The sequence below is a fragment of the Hemiscyllium ocellatum genome, chromosome 2, assembly GCF_020745735.1.
Source record: "Hemiscyllium ocellatum isolate sHemOce1 chromosome 2, sHemOce1.pat.X.cur, whole genome shotgun sequence".
Taxonomy (NCBI): Eukaryota; Metazoa; Chordata; class Chondrichthyes; order Orectolobiformes; family Hemiscylliidae; genus Hemiscyllium; species Hemiscyllium ocellatum.
This window is the reverse complement of record NC_083402.1, coordinates 52,094,371-52,111,670: the sequence shown is the minus strand read 5'-3', so window position 1 is coordinate 52,111,670 and position 17,300 is coordinate 52,094,371. Positions and strand designations below refer to the sequence as shown.

Here is a 17,300-nt window from a genome sequence, read left to right as displayed (position 1 = left end):
TGTATAGATGGGCCCACCAACACATTAAAATAGCAGCTAATGAACTTGAAAGACCCTATACAAGCAACAAGCAAAACTAATGTCATTTACAAAATACCTTGCAAGAATTGTAACAAACACTACAGCGGACAATCAGGCAGAAAACTAGCCACCAGGATACATGAACATCAACTAGCCACAAAAAGGCATGACCCTCTCTCACTAGTATTCTTACATACAGGTGAGGACACTACTTTGACTGGGACAATACATCCATCCTAGGACAAGCCAAATAGAGACATGCATGAGAATGCCTAGAAGCATGGCATTCCAACCAGAACTCTATCAAAAATACATCGGCATGGATCCCATTTACCACTCTGAGAAAAAGAACAGGAAATGACATCACCACAGGAAATGAAATCATCAACCCATAGAAACCTAAACACATAAATAGAAAGCAGGTCGCTAATATCAATTTCACCAGAGGCTCACTGATGATGTTACCTAGCATGGTGATGAAATGTCTGAAAATGAACCTTCCAATTCAGTGAGCAAACTTACATCCAGAGTTAAAAAGAACTTGAAGTTTTTAGGCAGTGACTGGAGAACCAAACTAAAACTTCTGATTTTAAAATAAAGTGACATGGACTATCTAATGTAGAACCAGAGATCGTCATTGTGCTAAACTATACATCTTGACATCTATGTTGATCCCCAGAGAAGTTGTTTTAACACTATCCATTAGCTTAGCAAGGGACAACTTTGCGAGCATATCCATGGTTATTTCTATACTACTCAAGCAATTTCATCATCAAGCTGGAAGAATTTTCACATGTTGAAGTCAAGGACCCTCTTATTTTAGACATAACCATTTACCAAAGATCTAACTTAAGTAGTGAATAATGAATATAAATTCATTGTACTCATATTTTTGGCATAACTTTAGTAGCCCTTCACATGGGACTACATAGAAAACTTAAAAAAGGGAGTCAAATTTTGTCAGAATCCTGACTTCCAACAGTTTTGAGCAGTGAAACATGACATTTCCCTTTGTTATAGTCCAAAGCTTGAAATTAGCTTGGATTCTTTTTATCTGAAATGCCATGATGAATAATTACATAATGGTTGAATTATGATTTCAATGCAATTTCATTATGTTTCTGTGTTTTTTTTTAAGCATAAAGTACCAATCTGATCTAGAATCAATCAGGATGTCAAAACCATCCTAATCCCAATTGAGACATTCAACATCAAATTTCTTAAAATCATTTTGGTAACAGCTATGACAAAATTGTCTCCTTAGCAATACTTACATGCACATGTGGGTCAATTGAGGTTCTATAATGCTTTGAATGTTTAAAGAGTATTTCAAATTCCATGTTTTATGCCTAGAAATGTTTATACTGATTTTTTTCAAAGATTTATAAAATAAACTTAATTTTCAGCAGTGGTGCAAATGGGAATTTGTAGCAGAGCAGCTGCTGACTATGTACAACATGCAATATTCTTGTCTCCTGACTTCAAAAGAGAGCAAGATCAGCCAAGATGTATATTACCAAACTACAGCCACTCCTTTCATGCCATCACCAAAGCTGAATTGTACTAGTAATTACTGATAAACTTTTTAACTTTAAAGCAAGATATTGTAGGTTTATGTCACTTGCATGCTATAGCATTTTCTGAATTGTAATTATGTTAGGTTAAGAATGAATTTTCTTAGTCAACTGATTCATAAAGGCGAAATGAAATAATGTTTGGCTTTTTCAGGTTGCACAGACTTGACTTGAGTTTGTTTTCGAACAAAAATCATGAGGAGAAAGAAATCCTTAGTTTGTGCTATAAACACTTGGGAAAAGAGCTCAATATGTTGCTGATTTTCCAGTGCTCATAGTCCCAAAACAAATGTAATTTTCCATTAACAGCATTTTGCAGTGAACACAATGCCTGCTCTAGTCTGAAATTTTAATTTGATTATATTTTGTGGTGGCCATCTGATGACTATGACATTTCTACTCCAGGAAAAATGAAAAAAATAGGCCGCCATTCCTTCTTCAATTCGTTAAAGAACGCTTTAAGCTAAAGAACTACATAAGGTTTTCTTGACATTTCTTAATCTGTTTTATGATATGCTGCCCTGTTGTCATTTACTGAATGCTGCTAATATATTTTGTACCCAATACATTAAATTCAATCCCTTGATGGATGCAAGTAATACTTATTACTTTATTTTTTAATCTAATAAAATCTCATTAATCACTCATAAATTTACCTCTCGCCAGGTGATCCACATTCTATGTCAGTGAGGAGTGAGAAGGCAAACCGCTCAGTCATTTCTGCCAGTTGACTGAGTCCTTTAGTGTCCTTGCGAGTGGGGTCGAGTAGTGCACAAAGATGATTATAAAATAGTTCTCTATTGGTGTTACTGACTGGCTTCTTCTCTCCCTCCTCTATCACCTAATGGATCATAAATAAATTAATCAATTAAATTCTGATGCAAAAACAAACTAATAATGGAAAAAAAAACTACTGGACAGAATCTTCCTCTAAGTATGTCAGGAAAAGTCAAAATTCTAAAAGGACTCTCATAATCTAAAGGCTAATTAAACCAATGTTCAGCACAACAGGTATAAGTGGAGAGTGTAAAGGTGTCATAAACCAGGCCTGTAGTGTCCTTGGTCTCAAGATAGCACCTGCTATTGATGGCTAAGAAATGGAAAATACAGTAATTTTCACCAAAAAATATGTTTCAAGCCGAATATGCCCATTATCTAGAAATCACATTAAGTTACATAATGATTTGCCCTTTAAATATCTCCTACTAAAAAAAAGCTCATCTGACAAAGTGCAAGACTGATAGAAAAAACAATATAAATGAAACAATATAAATTTCTTCTCATTCTGCCAACCCCTCCAGAATCTGTTGGAAATTATCCAAGATTGTCAATAAGTGATAATTAAGTAGAACTGGTTTCAACCCAATATATCATTTGGTTACAGCCATCTATGTCATTATGCCAAGGCAAAATTATAAACTATTACAATTTCCTCTCTGTGATGTACATAATTACTCCACAGTCAAAGCATGCAAATCTAGTTGTACTGCTGACTCAGGTTTACAGGTCATAGCCAGACTTCTGAAAATAAACATAAAACAAGTTCTAATGAAAGTCAGTGCTCTGAAATGTTAACTCTGCTTCTCTCCAAAGATGCTTCTTGTTTTCCTGGCTGCTTTTGTCCTTAGCATTAGCATTATGAAAAATGCTTTTACTCTTATATTTAAGTCAACTGACATCCCATTCATCAACTTCAATCTTCACTCCCTTCATCATTGATGCACAGTGGCAACAGTGTGTACCATAAAAAAGACTCACCAAAGCTCTTCCAATACCACTTTGCAAACATGGGACCTGTACCACCGAGCAAAATGAGGGCCGAAGATGCATGGAATCAGGACCACCTACACTTTCCCTTCCAAGTCACCCACTATTCTGACTTGGAATTGTCACCAAAATTCAGTGGCACGGGATCAAAGGGCTGAGTGGCCTATTCTTGCACCTATTTCCTACCTTTCACTGTCACAGGATTAAAATCCTGGATTTCTCATCCTAAAAGCACGAACATTCCTAGACCGCAATTACGACAGTCATTCAAGAAGGCAGCTCACTACCATCTTCTCTAAACCAATTAAAAATGGAACTGAATGCTGGCTTCGCCAAAAATGTCCATATCCCATTAGCAGATAAAAAAGTACATTGGATATGAAAGTTATTCCAAATAAATGATCATCTGAAATTGTAAGTTTACCTTTTCTAATACTTCCATTACTGCACTGAGTTGTTCTCCTGTGGCCTCTATGTTAATCTTGCTTTGCAGTTTCTGAAGAATTTGATTTATCAAATCATCATCCAAGGGTCGGTATAACTGATCAATCAAACTCCAGAAGAACTGAGAGTTAGCGTCTGTAACTATTGTGATGTTTGCCATGTTGTAATCTTTATCCAGCTGAGTTCCTGCAGTTGGATTGTGCAGCACAACCTGAAATCGCTTTGGTAACGGATTCGAAGATGCAAATTCTGGAGTCAGGACAATGTTCAATGGAACACCTGACTGCCCGGGTTGGAAAGTTAAAGTGCCTTCCGACTTCACGAAATCCATCCCTGCAATAGCTGGCATCACTGAGGTTTGGCCTACCAGTTCAGCCCTTCTTAATTCCTATAAAATACAAATTGGATACAAAATTAAGGGCATTTATTTGAATTAAGACAAGAAAATAAGCAAGTATTTATCCTATTGTTACAAAGTGTACTTGTTATTGATGAATGTAATTATTTCATAGTTTTAATAGCTCTATCTACAACTAGTGCTTTTTGAATAAAGAAAATGTAAATCCACTGTAACAGAAATATTACAAAAGTGCCAGAATTTGCTGACATATTAGTGGCATCTGAATGACACACATCAATTAAAAAATTTCCTGAAAAATTGTTTTAAGTAATATCTCTTGAAATGTGATTCACAAATGATCAATATTTGCCAATTCACCATAGCTCTGCAAAAACTACACAGAATCATTGAATCCCAACAGTGTGAAAACAGGCCATTTGGCCCAACAAGTTTACACTAACCCTCTGAAGAGCAACCACCCAGACCCATTCCCCTACCCTTTTACTCTAAATTTACCCCTGACTAATGCACCTACCCTACACATTCTTGAACACTATGGGCAATTTAGCACAGCCAATTCACCTAATCTGCACATAAAACAGAGTATGTTCTTTATTGTAAATTATACTCATCTGGAAATTCTTGCCTTTAATTGTAATTTTCATAAGTTGTTGCATTTGCACATTTATTGCCAGAAAAATTTGCCAGAGAAAATTGTCCAGTAGTTAATAGCACAAGAACACATTTACTGATGTGATAATTGTCAGTGACAGCTAAATGATTTCTCCTGCCCAGATAGTGAACAGTTGAAATGCAGAAACTCATTTGTTTAGTTAGCGACATCTGGTTGGAAGATTTCAAAAGTATTAAATATTAAATTTATTAAAACTTACCTTCCTATCTCTTTGCTTCTCTCTTAAGTTAATCATAATTTCCCTCCTCTTTCTCTGACCTGATACTGACATCTTCCATTCTAATCCACATACCTCCCTCCTATCTTTATTTTTCAACTGTTAAACCTCTGTTGTCTGTTACAGTTTTAACAAGCTGCAGACAATTCCACCAGAGTGTTATGAATGAATTTACCCAGGTATCCCACAATGACAAAGTGGCCAAATCAATATGAACACAAACGGATACCAAAGCAAAGCATTCCAACTTTATTAGGAAAAGAATTACAATGATCTTTTCTAAACATATTATCCCTAATCCTGGAAATGCTCAGCAGGTCTGGCAGCATCTGTGAAGAGAAACCAGAGTTAACATTTTGGGTCCAGTGAACTCAACTGTCCCAAAACGTTAATTCTAATTTCTCTTCAGAGATGCTGCCAGACCTGCTGAGCTTTTCTAGCACCTTCTGTTTTTTTTTCTGATTTACACGGTCTGCAGTTCTTTTGATTTCTATTCCTAATCCCATTTGGCCCCTGAAGGTTACAATACTTTTTGAGCCTCTTGTAAATTTATGCAGACACTCTCTCTGTGGCTCTGTCTCTGGGTCTGTGGTGCTGCTTTTTTCCCCTCGCTCTCTCTGGATGGTCAGCTGCTATCTGCCTTTTGCCATACTGGTCTCCTCAGAAGGCCTCAGATGATTCCAAAGATAGTTCCAAGAGATGGGTCTGCAGGTGAATTCTGTTTTTATACCTTTTTGATTGTTTTCTGGAACTATTTTTGGTTCTAGCTTATCAAGGAGATACATTTAATAGTATTAAACATGAGATACTTAGATAACATGCTACTGTTAGTTTCTTCGTATGGCAGGCCTTTCGGTTTGGGTTGCCCTGGATACGTTGTTGAGGGAGTCTGTGCAGAATAACTGCTGCCTTTTACAGAATGTTAATGTCATTAGCAGTTGCCTGCTGTGTTTGCACTGTGTCAGGTGTGTGGATTTTTATGATTAGAGAGTTTCATTTGGTCAATATGGCTCAGTGGTTAGCACTGCTGCCTCACAGCACTAGGGTCCCAGTTTCGATTCCAGCCTTGGATGACTGCCTGTGTGGTGTTTGCACATTCTCCCTGTGTCTGCGTGGGTTTCCTCCGGGTGCTCCAGTTTCCTCCCACAATCCAAAGATGTGCAGTTCAGGTGAATTGGCCATGTTAAATTGCCCATAGTGTTAGTTGCATTAGTCAGAGGGAAATGGGTCTGGGTGGGTTACTCTTCGGAGGGTCGATGTGAACTTGTTGGGCCGAAGGGCTGTTTTCACACTGTAGGGAATCTAATCTAATATACCCAGCATCCCTTGCTGTTTGGCCAAGTTAGTAATCTATCTGTTTTTAAGCAGTCAGGAGGCTGCTACACCTCATAAGTTAAAATGCAATCAAATGGAAAGACAATCAATAACATAATATGTAACTAAATTGGTCAAAAAACTCTGGAAAGACTTTTGCTATGAAAATATTTGAAGGGGGACATTTGTAGAACATGATTATGAATACAACTGGAAGTCTGGAATTTAACCAACCAGGAAGTGAGCAGATCATGAATATGACATTAAACAGTCTAGTATATGTTACCCAAAATAGTCAGGGGTACATGAAGAATTTTAATAAGGCTGTAAATCATGCAAATGTGATTAAAATGGTCATGGCAGAGTTCTCAATATGAGTGACTATCACACAAACATTATGTCAAATTCTAATCTAGTTGTTTTGTGCGAGTCCAATGGAAAACGTGAGGGGTAAAACACTGGTTGGAGTTAGTAATATACATTTTCTACTTGGAACGTTGGAGGTGTTAATCTGGAGCTGTTTCTGAAAATCAGCAAAATCCAGACATATTTACCTTCAATCATCGCCACCACCACCCACTTGCCCAACATCTGCACCTGTATCTCTGCCACCCACTTCCCTTCTCTCCAAACAGGTCATAATAAATCAATATTGACCAAAAATTAGTAATAATTCCCAGTTTGAACCTCAAAAGCTTAGCAACTCAACTTTACAAGACACTGGTCTGAATGACAGTCCACAGATACAACCAAACCTGAATAACCTTAACCAGTTTACTTTCACCCTTAAATAACATGCATCTCAGGAATAGAGAATTCGACGTTTCGAGCATAAGCCCTTCATCAGGAATAAGAGAGAGAGAGCCAAGCAGGCTGAGATAAAAGGTAGGGAGGAGGGACTAGGGGGAGGGGCGATGGAGGTGGGATAGGTGGAAGGAGGTCAAGGTGAGGGTGATAGGCCGGAGTGGGGTGGGGGCGGAGAGGTCAGGAAGAGGATTGCAGGTTAGGAGGGCGGTGCTGAGTTGAGGGAACCGACTGAGACAAGGTGGGGGGAGGGGAAATGAGGAAGCTGGAGAAATCTGAATTCATACCTTGTGGTTGGAGGGTTCCCAGGCGGAAGATGAGGCGCTCCTCCTCCAGCCGTCGTGTAGTTGTGTTCTGCCGGTGGAGGAGTCCAAGGACCTGCATGTCCTCGGTGGAGTGGGAGGGGGAGTTAAAGTGTTGAGCCACGGGGTGATTGGGTTGGTTGGTTCGGGCGGCCCAGAGGTGTTCTCTGAAGCGTTCCGCAAGTAAGCGGCCTGTCTCACCAATATAGAGGAGGCCACATCGGGTGCAGCGGATGCAATAGATGATGTGTGTGGAGGTACAGGTGAACTTGTGGCGGATATGGAAGGATCCCTTGGGGCCTTGGAGGGAAGTGAGTGTGGAGGTGTGGGCGCAAGTTTTACATTTCCTGCGGTCGCAGGGGAAGGTGCCGGGGGTGGAGGTTGGGTTGGTGGGGGGTGTGGATCTGACAAGGGAGTCACGAAGGGAGTGGTCCTTGCGGAACGCTGATAGGGAAGGGGAGGGAAATATATCCTTGGTGGTGGGGTCCGTTTGGAGGTGGCGGAAATGGCGGCGGATAATACGTTGTATGCGCAGGTTGGTGGGGTGGTAGGTGAGAACCAGTGGGGTTCTGTCTTGGTGGCGGTTGGAGGAGCGGGGCTCAAGGGCGGAGGAGCGGGAAGTGGAGGAGATGCGGTGGAGGGCATCGTCGATCACGTCTGGGGGGAATCTGCGGTCCTTGAAGAAGGAGGCCATCTGGGCTGTGCGGTGTTGGAATTGGTCCTCCTGGGAGCAGATGCAGCGGAGACGAAGGAATTGGGAATATGGGATGGCGTTTTTACAGGGGGCAGGGTGGGAGGAGGTGTAGTCCAGGTAGCTGTGGGAGTCAGTCGGTTTATAATAGATGTCTGTGTTGAGTCGGTCCGACTGACTCCCACAGCTACATGGACGACCGACTCAACACAGACATCTATTATAAACCGACTGACTCCCACAGCTACCTGGCCGACCGACTCAACACAGACATCTATTATAAACCGACTGACTCCCACAGCTACCTGGACTACACCTCCTCCCACCCTGCCCCCTGTAAAAACGCCATCCCATATTCCCAATTCCTTCGTCTCCGCCGCATCTGCTCCCAGGAGGACCAATTCCAACACCGCACAGCCCAGATGGCCTCCTTCTTCAAGGACCGCAGATTCCCCCCAGACGTGATCGACGATGCCCTCCACCGCATCTCCTCCACTTCCCGCTCCTCCGCCCTTGAGCCCCGCTCCTCCAACCGCCACCAAGACAGAACCCCACTGGTTCTCACCTACCACCCCACCAACCTGCGCATACAACGTATTATCCGCCGCCATTTCCACCACCTCCAAACGGACCCCACCACCAAGGATATATTTCCCTCCCCTCCCCTATCAGCGTTCCGCAAGGACCACTCCCTTCGTGACTCCCTTGTCAGATCCACACCCCCCACCAACCCAACCTCCACCCCCGGCACCTTCCCCTGCAACCGCAGGAAATGTAAAACTTGCGCCCACACCTCCACACTCACTTCCCTCCAAGGCCCCAAGGGATCCTTCCATATCCGCCACAAGTTCACCTGTACCTCCACACACATCATCTATTGCATCCGCTGCACCCGATGTGGCCTCCTCTATATTGGTGAGACAGGCCGCTTACTTGCGGAACGCTTCAGAGAACACCTCTGGGCCGCCCGAACCAACCAACCCAATCACCCTGTGGCTCAACACTTTAACTCCCCCTCCCACTCCACCGAGGACATGCAGGTCATTGGACTCCTCCACCGGCAGAACACAACTACACGACGGCTGGAGGAGGAGCGCCTCATCTTCCGCCTGGGAACCCTCCAACCACAAGGTATGAATTCAGATTTCTCCAGCTTCCTCATTTCCCCTCTCCCCACCTTGTCTCAGTCGGTTCCCTCAACTCAGCACCGCCCTCCTAACCTGCAATCCTCTTCCTGACCTCTCCGCCCCCACCCCACTCCGGCCTATCACCCTCACCTTGACCTCCTTCCACCTATCCCACCTCCATCGCCCCTCCCCCTAGTCCCTCCTCCCTACCTTTTATCTCAGCCTGCTTGGCTCTCTCTCTCTTATTCCTGATGAAGGGCTTATGCTCGAAACGTCGAATTCTCTATTCCTGAGATGCTGCCTAACCTGCTGTGCTTTGACCAGCAACACATTTGCAGCTGTGATCTCCAGCATCTGCAGACCTCATTTTTTACCCTTAAATAACATGCAGCTTTTTGCATTCATAGACACCAACAATTATATTCTTCTATGCATTGTGTGAGAAAATAGCAGTAATTTCACAAATATGTCCAATAGTGCTATTTTCTAAAATACAAAATAAAAACAAAATTCAATAAGATCAATGTATTTGAGACATCAAAATTGATAGCATTTTGGAATATTATTTTGAGGCTCTGACATCTTGTTCACCAGCTCATTGCCCTTGGCAACGATTGGCACTCATCATAGACCTTGAAATGGTGTAATAGCACCAACTGCTTATTTTTCTATGACTTATTCTGCTATTCTCATGTTTATGTGTAAGAAATCTAGTTACACTTTATTAGCAACAGAAACATCCAAAACAGTGAAAAATAATCATTGTTTTTACAGAAGATATGAAGTAAATGATGATATACTAGATATATGGATATCTCTGTGCCAATGCTTAACTATGCCAAAGTACCCTCCAGTGTATACTCCCATGTCATCATTCACCTGCAAGCCTTGACAGTAATTGGCGCATTAGTTACTCAGGGAAAGAAGCCATTGCTGAGCCCAATCTTATTGATAACATGAATACTTTTCAACAGGGGCATTTGGATGGTGACCATGAACACGATTCCTTGCTGATTTTCTGCTCCACAATTTTGAAATGTTGTAGTGAATTAGAGATTTCATTTCCAGTTGAAATTAGGGATTTTCACAAAGACGAGGGATGAGACCTGGGATTGATGCAGTAGCATCAAATCCACTGTTTATTGAGTTAATAGGGAGGCTCATTTTAAGACAACAAGAACCATGATCAAACCCTTTTAAACATCTGATGCAATGAAATTAAGTTTTTGTTATATGTACATACATCTTTCTCTCATTACTCTTCTTAACTTATTTATCATTTATATCAATCTATAGCACAACAGTGTCTGTGTTTTTTTTGCACTTTTTTGTTTTGCTTTGCTAAACATTTTTTGGTAAGGACCGTGCTCCTTGAATCCACATTTAGCTTTGTCCCATTATCTTTGCCTTTTATCTTCTGTAATCATTATGATTTGGAACGTGTGTTGCAACTTATAGCTGAAATAGACATAAAATAGACCTACATCGATATCATTTCAAAACAAGCTTTATTTATGAAAATGTCAGAAGGATTGAAGCAGACATTGAATAGGTTTTCAGTGTGGCTCAAGCATTATGGTGTATACAGATCTTTTAATAGGGGTTGGTCCGATTGGGTCCTCTCACACCAGTTGGAGAACTAGTGGGGAATCTTAAGGGAGACCCATTGGAATCAGGTCGCCTGCCTGCCTTCCCTATCTTGGCAGAGGAATGTCAGCTCACCAAGAGCTATCCACAAGCAGTGGCCTGCAGCTCATTATTACCCTCAGCACAAACAGCCATACTACTTCCAAAAGCAAACTTATTAGTGCCGCAGATGGAACGATATCTTGGAGGGCACTAATAAGTCCAAGAGGGCTCATTGGGAGTTTCTGGGAACGGAAAAACTGTGCGGACACTATTCAACCACTGATCCACCATGAAATTGAGGTGGCCTTAGGGATAATGGCTGTCAGTTAGTTCATTAATGAACATTATTGACATCCTACTGCCTGCAGCCATGATCCCATGTCAGTCCTGTCCGTTACATTTAATCCAGCCCTTTATGTCTACCTGATGGATCAAGTTCGATTTGGACTATGTCAATGGGCACAGTAAACACATACCTACATCTTTGGAAAAGTAACTATTTCAGACCTAATAGCTCCAAGTTTAAGTGCTGCTTGCCTCCTCCACCTCCTGCACCATGCTGGATGGAAACCAGTAACAGGTTAGTTAAAAATGATGCCAGTAACTTGCCTTATCTGATCATGATGGCTTCCAAGGTTAGTGTTATTTAGGAAGCAGGCGAGCGATGTAAAGGTAGCAGAGTCCATCCATAATATCTACTAATAAGAGGATCTGCAGTTCAGGCCCATGCAAGTAAGTTTTTAAGTTTCATTTTTGGTTTCTTTATGGGCTAGGAGAAACAGAAACATTCTGCAGGAAACCTTGGGCATATCTTGCCCAGGTCACTCATTCCCACCTACCCATCACAGTCCAATTCAATTCCCACCCTCACCCTCACTTCCTTAATGCCAGGAACTATTCTCACCCATCACTGATGGAATCCTCCTGGACTGGAATTCCTGCTTTCCTTTATCAGTCATGTCGCGGATCAGGACGAGTTTAGGTGGAAGGTGAGGGGACATTTTGCAAATAGGGTGATGATTGTTACATTTAAACAGGAGTTGCAAGCCGAGTTATAATTCTGATCATGCACATCACATGCTTTAAGGTGTGTGTTTCCTACCCTCTCTGCCAACCTAACCATGCAATGCTCTCATCCCAGTATGATCAAGGTCAATGAATCAGTTAAACTAATTAGATCCTCCTCCTCAAATGAATCCTAGTGCGTACAACTAATGTTAGTATTCTAATGTAAGCAAATCTCATAGAGTCATAGAATCATAGAGATGTACAGCATGGAAACTGACCCTTCAGTCCAACCCATCCATGCTGACCAGATATCCCAACCCAATCTAGTCCCACCTGCCAGCACCCGGCCCATATCCCTCCAAACCCTTACTATTCAATTGTTATTAATCAACACTGCAGTTCTCAGCATATCCTTTGTGGTGTCTTTTTTAGAAGTTGATGTATGATCTGAGATGACAGTTGAAAAAGATGATCCCCATTTTATTAGAATAGTGCTTTTGAAGCATGAGAGGTTTGTGTTTCTTTCATTCAAACTTTCTATTGACTGATCTTCAAAAGCTGTACATATGAATGCTCTGGTGAGCAAGCTCTTCTTAGGATTGGAAGAGATGCAATGAATTTAAGGATGAAATCAATTCATATGCCTTAGTTTGCTGGAGTTACAGAAGGTACCAATGTTTAACTTATAAGCTTGCCAATACTAAGTTTGGTAGCATTGTCAATTGAGAGTAGGATAGTGTAAAACTTCAAAAAGACATAGACAAGTTGATGGAATGGGCAGGCAAGTGATAGATGAAATTCATTGCGGAGAAGTATGAAGCGATTCATTTTGATAGAAAGAATAAGGAGAACGAATATAAAGAGTACAATTCCAAAGAATGTGCAGGAGCAGAGGCACCCGGGATTAATGTCTATAGAGTCATAGAGACGTACAGCATGGAAACAGACCCTTCGGTCCAACCTGTCCATGCCGACCAGATATCCCAACCCAATCTAATCCCACCTGCCAGCACCCAGCCCATATCCCTCCAAACCCTTCCTATTCATACACACATCCAAATGCCTCTTAAATGTTGCAATTGTGCCAGCCTCCACCACTTCCTCTGGCAGCTCATTCCATACACGTACCACTTTCTGTGTGAAAAAGTTGCCCGTAGGTCTCTTTTATATCTTTCCCCTCTCACCCTCTCACTTTCATATCTTTCCCCTCTCACTATGCTCTCTAGTTCTGGACTCCCTGACCCCAGGGAAAAGACTTTGCCTATTTACCCTATTCATGCCCCTCATAATTTTGTAAACCTCTATAAGGTCACTCCTCAGCCTCTGATGCTCCAGGGAAAACAGCCCCAGCCTGTTCAGCCTCTCCCGATAGTTCACATCCTCCAACCCTGGCAACATCGTTGTAAATCTTTTCTTTCTAATTCATTGAAAGAGGCTGAAACTGGGAATGTGAGTACTAAAGCATGCACTATCCTCGACTTTGTTAACTGGGGAACGGAATGCAAGAGCAAGGAAGTTACAGTAGATTAGACTTTGAGGTTCAGCCTCAGCTAGAGTATTGCATTCAGTTCTGGAAACCACTTTAAGAAATATCTAGAGGTATTACAGAGTGGCAAAAGATTTGCAATAATGATTCCAGACAAGAGGAACTTCTGTTACATAGCCAGATTAGAGAAGTTGGGACTGTTCTCCTTGGAGAAAAGACAACAGCAAATCATTTGATTGACCAATCCAAAATCATGAGCAATATGGACAGAATACAGTAAATAGGGAAATATTGTTCCCACAAGAACAAGATGGCACAGATTTAAGGTAATGAGCGAAATAAGGAGAAAACATTTTGCATAGCAAGTGGTTGGGAGCTCTCTGAAAACCTTAAGATTGAGACAGGACAAAACTGGAATTCCACTCAAACTACAAGATTTAGTAGCACAATGATTTAAGTGTTGCCCTTGGATGATGCAACTGGAGAAACAAACTTCCTGATTAAAATGAGTGTAATGGGTCAGGAGTGACTTGATGCAATCTTTAAGGGAGAAAGAATGTTCAAAAAGACTCACCCACAAGAATTTAAAAATTAATTACACCAGTCAAAACTGATTCTTGCAGACTTACAGTTCAATGCTTTTTATCCAAAGATTTTAGAAACCCATGTTGTATATCTTTATGACTCCAAATGCTTTTGTTCAGAAAAGGTGATCACTCAAATAAAATGAATGTTGTTACAGATTAAATTATACATGTACTCTATACAATCATATACAGCATATGACTATAGCGCAAAGTTTTCTCAAAGTTCAATTTTGACTATATTTTATAATTGATAAGACTACTGCTCATCACAAAATAATTTGTTGGATTAGATTTTAAAATATTTTTATTAACAGTTGTTCTCACCTGTGTTTGATAGCTAACACTGACAACTGCATTTGTACCACCCTCCCTGACGACCTGCAGGCTGACAAATGTGGCCTTTTGATGAATGACAGGAAACCGAGATCCAACAGCGAAAAAGATCAGTTTGTGCTGCATATCGCTCTCCAGAATTGTAATGTTTAAAAATCGAACACTGCTATTTATCATGGCTCCAGCACCTACTTCATAGATTTCCACAAAAAACCATGTTTCAGATTCTGGGATCTGCAGAGCAGCATTCAAAAACAGTAAGTATGTAAGAAACATCATCAGTCTTTTCACCGCAAAATGTGAGTCATTACTTAAGTAACACAGTAAAACATAATGGCAGCCTAAAAATCAAATTTAACTTTAACATCAAATTTAAGCTGTCAGTAGAATTAAGACGTCGCTAAAAGAACTTCTAATTAAACACAGCAGAAAACATGCATGATTCATTGCCCCATGCTCCAGTTCTGAGACAATGGGGAAAATCTAAATTATTCTTAAGAGTTCTTGGGTAACTTATCAATCATATATTCATCAGTTAAACAATGGAACTATCAGACAGTTAATGAAATAAAATTCATATTCCATTAATTGTTATGGCATTATGCATTTCAGCTACTGTTGCCTAAGATTACAGGTCCCTTTGAGTATCTTGGGTTTAAATGCAAATAGACAGAATAAAATAACTGAAAATGATCTTTGATACGCTTATGTTAATATTTTAACAACATTACAAATATGTTAAATTTAACATTACACCTTTTGTCAGGTCACCCAACACTGAACACTTAAAAGGCTTCTATTGCACTCCTTTGGGCCAGTAGTAGAGTATGCATCGGTCATGGAGGAGGAGAACTTCCAGGGAGTGTGTCTTTGGTAAACTTGCTGGCCAAACCTTTTCCACCAGGAGCATGGGCCAAGCAAAAGGCTTGAGCCAGCCCCATTTTCTACTGATTTAGCCATGGTGCGATTCAAACAATTTTTAAAAAATCATTCACGGAATGTGGACAGCTCTGGCTGGGCCAGCATATATTGCCCATCCCTAATTGCCCAGATCATTCTAGTGAACCTTCTCTGAACTGCCTCCAATGAAATAATAGCTTTCTTTAAATATGGGAACCAAAACTGATCACAGCACTCCAGATATAGTCTCATAAAGCACCTTGTACAGTTGCAGTAGGACTTCCCTACTCTTATATTTCACATTGATAGGACTGTTTTAAATATCCACATTGAGGGCTACTGCAGTTGGAACAACATCAAATTGGCTTTACTCCTCCTCTACCACTCCATTTTACAAGGGTGTACCACTGTGGGGCAGAGAGAGTGAGGGCAGCAGCCAAAATGCCTTGCTGTTTCAAGCAAAGGTCCCATGTCAAATGACAACAGCAAGCATTACTGTAATGGGACGACGATTACTAGTTTAGATGGAAAGTGATCAAAACCTGTAAGTTCTATCTTTGATTAATACCATGGGAACATGTAAAGAAATGACCCCATGAAGGTAACTTGTAGATTATTTGAGAGTTGAAGAGTAAAGTACACTTTCAAATTTCAGAAGTTAATCTGGGATACGCGTGCCCCAGGACTATGTGCCATGCTGCAGTATGTCTTGCTGATCTGATTTTCAGCATTTATTCCAGCATTCCAGTTGCATTGGGAAAGCGGCTTAGTGTCCTACAACTTAGTTGGAAAATTTAAATGGGGTTTGATCCTTCAAATCATGGGGTTACATCATCAACAAAATGGACAGCAGACTAACTCCACTCGAACAGCTGGCTGCTCAGAAGTTAATATTGACCCCAAAAAGAGAAGAATTTCCTTGAACATTGACCTTACAAGTAGTTATTAAGTTGCACTATTTTTCTTGATACTAACCTCGTCTGGTTTGATTTCAATGATGATAGTACATTCAATCACTCCACTAACACAAAGGGTACTTCCTGTTACAGCTTTCAGCTCATTGACCAGATCTATCCCATTCCTTTGCAGTACAACATCTGATTTATTAAATGTCACACGCCACAAAATTTTCACACCCTCATAAGACCTGTAAATGCAAAATAAATATCAGGCATGAAATATTTGGGGTAAAGTCACGAGTTTCTTAACGTTCGACAACTTTTAACAAAATCATATTCTTTGATCAACTTCTCTCAATTAACATGGAAATGAATAATGCTTGGACAAGAAAATTGGGTAGATGTTTAACTTCACCATCTGGACAGGAATCTGGAGAGGTAGCTCACACACTCCTCAGAGAAATGATTTAATTTCCTTTCCACTGAAATTTCTGCCCTTTGAAAACATTCCCAAAAAAACATGTGAAATAGGAGCAGGAGTGTGTCATTTGGCTTCTCAAGTTTGCCTTGCCAGTCAATAAAAATTTGACTGTTCTTCCCCAGGCCCCAACTTTTCTTTTGTGCCAACTCCTCAAAACACAACTTTCTGATATTTTAAAAATCTATCAACCTCCTCTTTAAATACTTAAATATCTAGTCTCCCCAATTCTAAGGTACAGATCGTTTGTATTTCAGTTTTAAACTAGTGTCCCTTTATTCTGTAACTGTGTACCATATTTCAAGATTTCCACACTAGATTCTCAATATTTATCCTGTCAAGCACATTCAGAATCTTGCATGTTTCAATAAGACCACCCCTCATTCCACTCAACTGAAATGAATACAGGTCTACCCATTTAGTCAACCTTGGTAAGTCAAGTTCTTCATCCCAGGAACCAACCAAGTGAAACGTTTCCAATGCCAAATCATTTTTGCAAATACGGGGACCAAAACAGTAGCATACTCCAGTTGTAGTCTCACCAAATCTCTGTACAGCTGTAACAAAACTACTTCTTTAATATCAACTCCCCAGCAACAAGACCAAGTTGTATGTGTCTTCTTAATTACAACACCCAGGTCCCTCTGTACTGCAATTTTTGCTGTCTCTCTTCATTTAATTACTA

At 40.7% G+C, this 17,300-nt stretch overlaps 1 protein-coding gene across 1 annotated transcript in view; it reads right to left on the bottom strand.

The window, feature by feature from the left end:
• The window catches only part of adgrv1 (adhesion G protein-coupled receptor V1), a 566,067-nt gene that overhangs the window by 238,492 nt on the left and 310,275 nt on the right, over positions 1-17,300 (bottom strand). The window contains 4 exon segments of the mRNA XM_060841343.1: positions 2,252-2,436; positions 3,787-4,194; positions 14,330-14,572; positions 16,214-16,385. Coding sequence (XP_060697326.1) covers positions 2,252-2,436; positions 3,787-4,194; positions 14,330-14,572; positions 16,214-16,385 — 1,008 coding nt within the window.